The 10,996-nt window shown below is 36.8% G+C and overlaps 1 protein-coding gene across 2 annotated transcripts in view; it reads left to right on the top strand.

The window, feature by feature from the left end:
• Positions 1-215: 215 nt before the first annotated feature.
• Positions 216-10,996, top strand: part of PNPT1 (polyribonucleotide nucleotidyltransferase 1) — a 39,736-nt gene continuing 28,955 nt past the window's right edge. The window contains exons 1-9 of one of the 2 annotated variants that reach the window (XM_028496544.2): positions 351-420; positions 2,151-2,305; positions 5,330-5,390; positions 5,996-6,070; positions 6,766-6,871; positions 7,744-7,793; positions 8,810-8,873; positions 8,972-9,019; positions 9,966-10,079. In XM_028496544.2, the coding sequence (XP_028352345.1) occupies positions 6,014-6,070; positions 6,766-6,871; positions 7,744-7,793; positions 8,810-8,873; positions 8,972-9,019; positions 9,966-10,079 (439 nt within the window). In that variant the 5' untranslated portion in view covers positions 351-420; positions 2,151-2,305; positions 5,330-5,390; positions 5,996-6,013. Of the gene's footprint in view, positions 421-2,150; positions 2,306-5,329; positions 5,391-5,995; positions 6,071-6,765; positions 6,872-7,743; positions 7,794-8,809; positions 8,874-8,971; positions 9,020-9,965; positions 10,080-10,996 lie in introns of both variants that reach the window. The other variant, XM_007113195.4, reaches the window with a different exon arrangement.

Raw genomic sequence — 10,996 nt, 5'->3', positions numbered from 1 at the left:
GCAAAACAAAAAACAACCAAAAAGCCCACATTATTTTTCTAATTGTTGTTCATTGGCTAATACGGAAAGATAGACTGGTTAAGTCACAATCGCGTTCAGATAGGTTTGGCCCTCTCTAGGTTTCGTAGAAAACGGCCCGGTATCCGCTTCCCCGGCGTTCCCCACTGCACCGCGGAAACGAAACTGCATTAGGCTCCGCCCACTACCTGCTGAGTAAGCCAATCAGGGCGCAGCCCGGGCTGAGCGCTTGCCAGGTGTCATGGCGGCCTGCAGGCCTTGCTGCTCCTGCCTCCGGCTCCGGCCACTGAGCCATGGTCCCCTCCGTCTGCCCGGGCGGGGTCGGGCACTCACCCAGTTGCAGGTGCGAGCACTATGGGGTGGCGCGGGGTCGCGAACCGTGGCCGTGGACTTAGGCAGCAGGTAAGGAACGGTGTGCGTTCTCTGTTCTTTCACAAGGCGTCATGACAGGCCAGCCCGAGTATATTCACCTCCTAGAGTACGAATCCGACACCCCATGTCTCTTTCCCCCTCTTTATCCCAAATCTAAATTCCAAATTTCCCTTTCCGGGTTTGGGGTCTGTCTCTTGGCACCCTCCTTCTCGCGCTGTCTCAGCCTCGTGCCCTTTGCTTCTTGTTCTTCCCTTCTGCCCTGCTCCGGGCTTTTCCCCAGTTGAGTCTGTCCACCTGATTTCCGTTCCCTTTATTTTCGGGGACTCCTGAGCTATGAAATGAAAAGATAATGCGTTGATAATTGATGCTTACGTCATCCAATTCAGTTTACTGCCTAAAAAGCTTGGCCTCTATGACCCTGGGTAGGAAGGGAAGGGCAAGGTCAGTTTATTGAACGCTGGTTATATGACACTCTCATGTTTAAGCCTGTAGTAAATGTATTAAAACAGAGGCTCAGAGAAGGTTAGGTAGCTTTCTTGGAGTCAACCAAAGCTAGTACTGTGAGGCTAGGTGGATTTTGAACTTGTTTTTCAAACCGTTACTCTCTTTAGGGGTCTGTTTGCCAGAATTCATGTCTAAAATCACTTTTTAAAAACTATCGGATTCATTTTTAGAATAAATGAAACTCCTAATGCTTATTACTTTATAGATCTACACCTTTTACATGTACTTTTAAAAAAACTTTGATCCTAGTTCATACAAAAGCCAGAAAATCTGGCTTTGAATCCAGGACTTCCTCCCTAAGTTACTGAATGATCTTTGAACAAGTTACTTCACCACTTCCGACCCCCCAGCCCCCCTCTCTGCCCCCCAAATGAAGAGACTGAATTAGATAAAGATTCAGCAAACTTTTTCTGTAAGAGGTTAGACAGTAAATATTTTAGGCTTTGTGGGCTGCATACTGTGTCACATATTCATGTGTGTTTACAAACCGTCTAAAAATGTAAGAAACAGTCTTAGGTGAAAGGCTGTAAAGAAACATGCTGTAGTTTGCTGACCTCTAGACTAGATGATCTCTAAGGTCTTTCCACCTCTGGCATTCCTTGATTTTGATTTTTTGAGGGAAAAGATATCTCTTCCATTCTTCAAGGACTGAACATTTATTCTTCTCTGAAGAAAAGCCCCAGAACATTTCACTCAACAGACATTTCCTATTTGTTAGGCATGAGGGACTCAAAGCAACAAGATTAGCCTCTGCCCTCCAAATTTTTCATGAATAATCTACTTTGAATCTTTCATTTATTAGTCAACCTGGACCTCTTTTGTAACCTCTTTTTAAACCTGTGTCGTGTGTTGTAACAATGAGATTCATAAATATCGTACCTGCTGGGTAAATCAGTTATTTTCTTTGTCATAAGTTTGTTGTTTGCAGCAAACTTTTTTGGGTGATTACTATGTACCACATACTTTATACTTGTTATATGTATTCTTTACAGTGCCCTAGGAGGTTGTATACTATTGTGGTAAATGTATTTAATACTTATAGTAACCTTCGGGGTAACTTTAATTTCCATTTCAACAAGTTATTTTTGAGCATCTACGATATTGAGTTACAAGGCACTAGAGATAGTCTGATGAGGAAGTAAGATAAACAGAGGTTCAGTGCTGAGAAAATCAGTGTGGGAAAGGTATTAGGTATGAACAGGGTGCTGAAGGAGCACAGAGGGATGTTTATCACACCCTAAAACTTACTGTTCAAGGTGAATCCTGAAAGGCAAGGAGAAGGTAGCAGAGAAAGTGGCAAGTGCAGTTGCAGAGAAGTGAGAGAGTGCATTGAGTAACTACAAATAACTTACTGTGGATGGAGTGAAAGATGAAATGTGAGTTAGCAACAAAGCAAGGCCAAATCATAAAGGTGGGTGTTTTGTTTTGTTTGCAGGGGTGGGGGTGGGGTGAGTTTTGTATCAATACTACTGAATTTTTCTTGGTGGAAGTTGGAGTAAGGTGGTTACATTCCATACCATTTTGCAAGTGTTTCTAAAAATGTTCTTTAAGCATATCTCTGTCCCTGGAGTTCTACTTCCTGTGGCAGATGGCTCCTCTTTTCCCTTCTATCTTCCTAAACTATCTCCTCCCACTCTTCTGCCCACCAATAGGATCTCCCTGCTCATCTTATCCTTTTTATTATTTATTTTTTTCAAAAGTATTTTTTGATTAGATATTCACTCACATGGTTCAACATTTAAAAAGCTCAAAAATCTCCTTCCCATACAGTTCCATAGCCACCCACTTCCAGTTGCCACTGATGTGTTAGCAATCTATTATGTATTAATATTTGAAGGTATTTTATACATTAAAATGTTGGCAAGTAAATTGATAAGAGGTAAAATCAACCATGAAATACAAAACTAATAACAGATTAGTTAACAACTAAAAGTGCATTAACAGAGAAAACTGCATAGGTCAGTTAACACCAACTGAGATCATGAGACAATGGAAAGTAACCACCTGGTTCTTTACATACTATAAATTGCACACATTTGGGGAAAAAACAGTTTAAATTAGGGCAATCACCAAGGCAGGACCATAGGACTATCTGGTGGGTGGTCTCGAACCCCTAAAGGAGACACTGACTAGACTCAAGAGAGGGAACAAAGAAAGTAGGAGGATTTGGTATTTGACTATAAATCAACCATGGGTTTGAGAACATTGGGGGTACTGCAGAGCTGGTTTGTTTGTTTGTTTGCTTGTTTGTTTTTCTCTCACCAACTCATTCAGTCCCCATTGTAAATACAGTCGTCCCTCAGTATGTGTGGGGAATTGGTTCCGGGACCCACCGTGGATACCAAAATCCAAGGATGCTCAAGTCCCATAGTCAGGCCTCCCTATTCATAGTTCTGCATCAGATGATTCAACCAACCGAAGATTGTGAAGAACTGTGTTTACTAAAAAAAAAAAAAAATTCCATGTATAAGTGGACCCTTGCAGTTCAAACCCATGCTGTATATTTGCTTTAGAAGCGTTTAACAGTGCTTTCCTGGCTCCACTTCTCTCTTGGTATTTGATACAATTGGGAGGGCTTATTCTTAGCCAGGGTGGGGATAGTCCACTCCTTGGCTCATCCTTGTCAGTATCCGTACTCTCTTCCTTGATACACTGGTTTGTCAGTTGGCAGACATCTGGATTGTTTCCAGTGGGGAGCTGTTATTAATAATGCTGCTGTGGGGCTTCCCCGGTGGCGCAGTGGTTGAGAGTCCGCCTGCCAATGCCGGGAACACGGGTTCGTACCCCGGTCCGGGAAGATCCCACATGCCGCGGAGTGGCTCAAACCCATGCTGTATATTTGCTTTAGAAGCGTTTAACAGTGCTTTCCTGGCTCCACTTCTCTCTTGGTATTTGATACAATTGGGAGGGCTTATTCTTAGCCAGGGTGGGGATAGTCCACTCCTTGGCTCATCCTTGTCAGTATCCGTACTCTCTTCCTTGATACACTGGTTTGTCAGTTGGCAGACATCTGGATTGTTTCCAGTGGGGAGCTGTTATTAATAATGCTGCTGTGAAGGTTCATGTGCAGATTTTTACATGGACATATGTTTTCATTTCTCTTGGATATATACAGAAGTAGAATTGCTGGGTCACATAGTACTTCTCTGTTAACCTTTTGTGGAATTGCCAGATTACTTCCCAAAGCAGATGCACCATTTTACATTTCAGTCAGCAGTGGATGAGAGTTCCAATTTCTCCACATCGTCATCAACATATAACATCCTAATAGATGTGAACAGTATCTCATTGTGGTTTTGATTTGCATTTCCCTAGTGGCTAATGATGGTGAGCATATTTTCATTATTTGTTGGCCATTTGTTGATCTTCCTTGAAGAGACATCTGTTCAAATCCTTTGCCAGTTTTTAAAACTGGGTTTCTTTTTATTGTTAAGTTGTAAGAATTCTTTACATATTCTAGATACAAGTCCCTTACCAGGTATATGATTTCAAAATAATTTCTCCTATTCTGTAGGTTTTCTTTCACTTTCTTGATAATATTCTTTGAAGCATGAAAGTTTTTAATTTTGATGAAGTCAGATTTATCTATTTTTTTCCTTTTATTACTTGTGCTTTTGATGTCATCTATAAGAAGACGTTGTCTAACCCAAATTTATGAAGATTTATTCCTATGTTTTTTCCTTAGAGTTTTATAGTTTTAACTTTTACATTTAAGTCAATAATCCATTTTGAGTTAATTTTTATTTATAATACAAGGAAAGGGTCCAACTGTATTAACTTTTTTGTATATGGATATCCAATTGTCCCAGCACCATTGGTTGAAAAGACTGTTTCTTTCCCCCATTGACTTATCTTGGTGCCATTGTAGAAAATGAAGGTGTCTGCAGTCAATCTTGGAGTTTATATTTGGAAAGCAATGAGGGAAATTTTAAAGGATTTAAGGAGAGAAATGATCCAGTTTGTGTGGTAAAAGGCTACTTTAGTCAACAAGGCAAGGGTGGTAAAACAAAAGAGACTAAGGTGGTAAATGGGAAAAACACTTAAGAAGACAGCTTCTGGGGATATATGTATACGTATAGCTGATTCACTTTGCTGTACAGCAGAAACTAACACAACATTGTAAAGCAACTATACTCCAATAAAAATTATTTTTAAAAAAAGAAGAAGAAAGCTTTTGCACCCCAGAAATACTGTGTCATTCAGATTATCCTGTGCCTTGGTTTCTATGTTTTTCCTAAAGCAGCTCTTAAATTCCCCTGTATCTTCAATAATGATAGTGAACTCTATCCCTTTTTAGTTTGTTTTTTGCTGGTTGGGGGCCTGTGGGGCTTGGTAACCTTTAGTTCTTCTATTAGAATCTTTAATTGCTTTATACTAAGCTGGGAATTGTACTGATGACCTAAGTCCTTTTGTATTGAATTTTTATTTTAAACAGAAAATTAGAAATATCCTCTGGAAAACTGGCCAGATTTGCAGATGGCTCTGCTATAGTACAGGTAAAAAGTCCCAAGTTGTTAAATTTTCATCTTAAAAATGGTTATCAAGACTGGTACTGAATATCTTTAAAACATCATGTAACTTCTTAGAATTTTGGTATCAGAAATTAATTCAGACCATTTCTAGTGTCAGAACCATTCCAGACAACCAGGGAGTCAGAGGACTAGCTATATTAAATGAACTTTAAGATCTCTTCCAAACTTGGGGTTTTGTTTTATTCTTGTAAATTCTGTAATGCTTTTCTAGAGAAAGTAATTTTACAGGTTTCTTCAATAGTAATACTTGGGAAATTTTTCTTTATAGTCTAAATTTCCTAATAAGAAGTAGAAAATATGATTGGATGTGACTAAGCTATCAGTGAGCCTTTTCACTTTAGTTCTGTTGCTTTTGAAAAACTTAGTGACTATTCTAATACAGATCATGACCATGCAGAAGGGATTAAGATCGGACTACTTGTGACTAATTATTTTCGTAGTCATTGTGTCATGGAATAACATTTCTCTTCCCTTCATTTAACTGAGGGAGGATTCAGTCAGTCACTGCTTATATGTTGATATCTGATTTTAAAAGAATTTACCAGTGTTGTTGTTTATGTTTAACTAAGTCAGGTGACACTGCAGTGATGGTCACAGCGGTCAGTAAAACAAAACCTTCACCTTCCCAGTTCATGCCTTTGGTGGTAAGTATTCCCTGATTTTTCTGAACTGTAATATAGCATAAATATAGAATCTGTAGTATTTTCGTCCAGTGTCTAGTGAGTACAGAGTGTAAACTTTGCACAATAAAGGATTTTCCTTAATTGTTTGATACTGAGTCATTAAAAGAATTTAAACTGATTGCTTCATAACCAATTCTCATATTAGTGGTAAGCATACTTTACAAGGTCCAAGTTCATTAAGTTGACAAAAACAGTGGAAGTGCACAAGTACTTTGATGTTTAATAAGCAATGAATTCATTGCTTTCATAAATTTCCCTTTAGTATGAGTCTGCAAGTATATGTTTGGTGAAGAGTAAAGAGCTCATTAGTATTTTATGGCTTCTTTTATTATGAAAAGGGGAATGCAGTTATATCTAAGAGAGGTAAAACAAAAAAGGCAATGTTGAACTTGACCAGGAAGTGGGAAGTAGGGAGGCTACACAGTCATCTGACTAAGTGGAAGGCTTTTTAAAAATCCATTTGCTGAAACATTTCTATCAGCTCTCCTTTCCCTAAGAGATACAAAACACTAAAAGTAAACAAAATATTCTCCACTCTTAGTCTGGAATATGCTGTTGCAACCTCCGGAGAATTGTATCTATATAATAATTCTTGGGGAATAGTTTGCTACTACAAAAAGCAGTCGAATGAACTGCATTTTTCATTGCTACTTCAGGTTGACTATAGACAGAAGGCTGCTGCAGCAGGTAGAATTCCCACAAACTATCTTAGAAGAGAGATTGGATCTTCTGATAAAGAAATTCTTACAAGTCGAGTAATAGGTAAGATATTAAGATAGAGGCATTAACCCTCTCTGATAAGCCTGTGTTAGTATCTCTTTTCTTCCATCTGTATTCTACAGTATCTCTTAAATTTTCTTTCACTACATTAACACTGCCTAAGATTATTTACTTTCTGTATCCCCTCACTCAAATGTGGGCTCCATGAGAGAAAAAACTTTTTGTTTGTTTAATACTGAATCCCCTATACCTGGCATACTGCCCAGCACAAAATAGGCATTCAATAAATATTTGTTGACCAAATGAATGAATCTCTATTAATCATGTAAATTCTGTGGCCCACACGTCTACTCTGTTGAACCTATCCTGAGTATTTTCCACTTTTATGTTCAGCATGGTAATTCCTGAAAGCATTATATTCATCAACTACTGAAATATGTTTATAACCTTTCAAATCTTCGACATCTTTAAATACTGTGGATCATTTGTAGTCTATAGCTCTTCTACCCAGAATTTCTACTTTATATGCATTCATCAGACACAGAAAACCAAGGAAGGATTTTCTTTTGGTCTGCTGTTGGTTAAGTCTCTTTCCTCTGCTTATATAAATAAATAACAAATAAGCAATGAATTCTGATGCCTGTGGAACCAGAATGAAAAGCTGCTCCGCAATTTTACACTTGGGTGCTCTTGCCCTGCTAGTTTTTCATCTTTAGGGCATGAGGTATATTAACATTTATCTGTGACCCTGTCAGTAAATTAGTCCAAGGGTTTGTTTTTGTTATTATTGTTTTGTTTTATTGAATGGCTAGTTATATTATTTTTTAGCTTGTTTAATGAGGGAGAAGTTTTAAACTGTGAAGCAACTTCTTTCAGTAACTATTTAATGTCTTTTCTTTTTTTGCTTTTGGCAGATCGTTCAATTAGACCTCTCTTTCCAGCAGGCTACTTTTATGATACACAGGTAGGTTCTGTTTTAGGTTTATTTGTTTCCAGGTCAATCAAAAATGACTTAATGAATCTCTATTTAATACTTCCTAGGCTAAACATTATAAACAGTACAAAATAAGAATTTTTGGTGATCCTGCTACATTTTACATTAAGTTTTTTTAAAAACAATAATTTTTAAAAGCTAACATTTATTTGGTGTCAATTTGAGCTGATACCTGAATTATGAGTAGGAATTAGCCAATGTAGGAGTGTAGGAAGATGGAATGGGAAGTACAGAAGCCCTAAGGCAGGAAAGAAGTTGGTAAATCTGAAAAAAGGTTAGAGTGATTGAGGTGGGTGGGGACAGTTCAGGCTGGGCCTTGAAGGTCATATTCGTAACAGACTAGGACAGTTGACACAACTAATCTTTATTACCTATTTTTATCACTGGGTCCTCTAAACCTCTACTTTCTTATATTTTAATACTTTCTGAATATTACTTTCTTTCAGAATAATGACCCATATACTTTAATTAAGTAACTATTTTATGTATTTGAGAAAAATAAATATGCCTTGCAAATATCCCTTTGCAAGGATGTCACTGCCTCAAGAAGTTATTTTCCTAAGTACATGACATAGGCATATTATTAGTGTAATTTATTTGTCTATGCTTAGCAAACAGAAGACAACAATATTTTTATGTAACATTTACTAACATAGCTAACATTTACTGAATACTTTCAACATGCTCAGTATTATAAATGCTTTATGCACAATATTTCCTATAATTTTCCTGAGAACTGTTTAGGAAGATGCTGTTATTTTTCCCTTTTAAAGATAAGGAAACTTTTGAGGCTTAATTTAAGTAATTTGTCAATGGTCAAGCATGTAGTTAAATGATAACCAGAATTAAGGGGTTTGACTACAAAGGCCCTGCTTTTAACCATATAGTGCTCCTATATTTTAGGACAAGATGTTAATCGAAATGATAATCCTCCCAAATCGAGTAGATTTTTTTTTAAGTGCTTTGAATTTTTTCCCTTGCACCAGATCCTTTGTAATCTGTTAGCAGTAGATGGTGTTAATGAACCTGATGTCCTAGCAATTAATGGTGGTAAGTATAAAAATAAAGATTAAAATTATTACTGTTTTTTTTTTTAAGCAATGAAATATTTTTATTTCAGCTCTTATTTTTTTCCTTTTTCCTTAAAGCTTCTGTAGCCCTCTCATTATCAGATATTCCTTGGAATGGACCTATTGGTAAGTTAGGATTTGAAAATAAGAAACATTATTTTTTTCAAGAAATAAGAGTAAGCATGCTATAGCAAGGGCATAAATTTATTGGCTCTGAATTATTATTTCTTAGGGAGTTGAATTAAATGACATTCTAAGAAGAGACCTTTCAGCATTTTGAGACATTTTTATCTTTGCTTTGGGTTTTGTTTCTTAAAGCAGTACGTTATGGTGTTAAAGATTATTTTATGTTTTTAGATACTGTGACTTCTTTGTTGCCTCTTCTGTTAGAGGACTTTCTCTTTTTTTGGACTGGGAAATTGTCAGAGTACATACTCTTTCAGGATAATACAAACATGTTTGTAACTTACAGCTCTTATAAGTTGTAATCATGCAATATACAAATGATTCATCAAGTAAATAATTATTGAGTGTCCTAAATGCCAGATACTGAGCTAAGCACTGAAGGAACTAAGGCAGACTAGGCATCAGCAGTACAAGATGAATGAGACAGTTCTTGGTTTCAGCATAAGTGAAACAGACAAATAATTATTGATATTTATAAACAGTATTATAAAAGTGTAGTCAGAGTGCTAAGAAAATGATAGAGAAGGGTGGGTTTAGTCTTGTGAGGTCAGGTTGTCAAGGAGAGCTCCTCAGAGTTATCGACATTTAAGCTGAACCTTAGTAGGATCAGATTGTAAGCACTTGCCTTAGAGAAAACTACATTCTAGACCAGGAGAAGAACATGAGCATAATTACAGAGATGTAGAAGAAATGGTGTACTTGAGCAAATGAGTGATCCAGTAAGGCCAGAGGTAGGGTGAGGTAGTATAATCTGTGGGCCTTAAATACCATGATAGAAATATGGATTTTACTGTGGTCACAATTGAAGATAGGGATTGAAGCTGTCACTAGGATGTCTTGAAAACTGAGTTTATTAAACAGTTGCCAATATTTTAATATGTTTTAGGGGCAGTACGAATAGGAATGATTGATGGAGAATGTGTTGTTAACCCAACACGAAAAGAAATGTCTTCCAGTACTTTAAATTTAGTGGTTACTGGAGCACCTAAAAGTCAGATTGGTAAGTAGTTTAAGTGGTAGATTTATTCTGGATTTTACTTACAAGTTCTGGCTTCTTAAAAATGCATTTAAACTCTTTTTTTGTATGTGCGCTTTGTTAATTAGCCATAAAGATTTTTGTTTTATTGCTGCCCTATTTTGGTAGCACTCTTGCTTCATATCAAACAATACCTAAAATTATAGACTGTTATACCACTCTAATTGATATATACAAAAATCATCATCAAGATAATTCTAGTAATTATTTTTAGACAGATAAGCTAGTCTAAAATTTGAAGTTCCAACTGTGGTAGTAAATTAATTGTTTCATTCATTTAAATATGTTAATTTAGCTAATGCAGTCAATCTAAGTCTGTTTGTTGTCCTCTGAGAAAGAGGTATCATATTTCCAGTAGGTGGAAAACTAGTAATAAAGTAGAAGAAATGCTCTGACCATGGGCCACCTTCACTCCTTCTAACTAAAATGTCATAATTGCATGAATGAAAATCAGGGGCTGGTTCTGTTGAAGAAGAATGGGCTTTAACAGTCCAAATGACCTGGGTTTGAAACCCAGCATCTGCCGCAGTTAACCATGGACAAATTAATTAAGGTCTCTTAGCGGTTTATTCTACTATGTGACATTTGATGTCTGGAACTTTTTGACAATGGATCTTCTAATGTGGGAACATTTTGATGAAACGTAAACTATTAAACTTTTAGTTCTTTTTTTAGACAATTAATGTGTGCAACACCTCATTTCCAGCTTCTTCTTTTGGAGTGTTAGTAATGAGTTAGAATTAGGTACTACCAATATATATGATAGACAAAACACATGAAACAGGAGTTGTATATTATCTACATGTTAGTTAGGGATTGTGTGGTTAAACTAAATAACAAGGCCTAAACAAGATAGGAACTTATTTTTCTCTCAAGTAACA

Source organism: Physeter macrocephalus, chromosome 12, assembly GCF_002837175.3.
Source record: "Physeter macrocephalus isolate SW-GA chromosome 12, ASM283717v5, whole genome shotgun sequence".
NCBI lineage: Eukaryota > Metazoa > Chordata > Mammalia > Artiodactyla > Physeteridae > Physeter > Physeter macrocephalus.
This window is presented reverse-complemented; position numbering and strand designations above follow the sequence as displayed.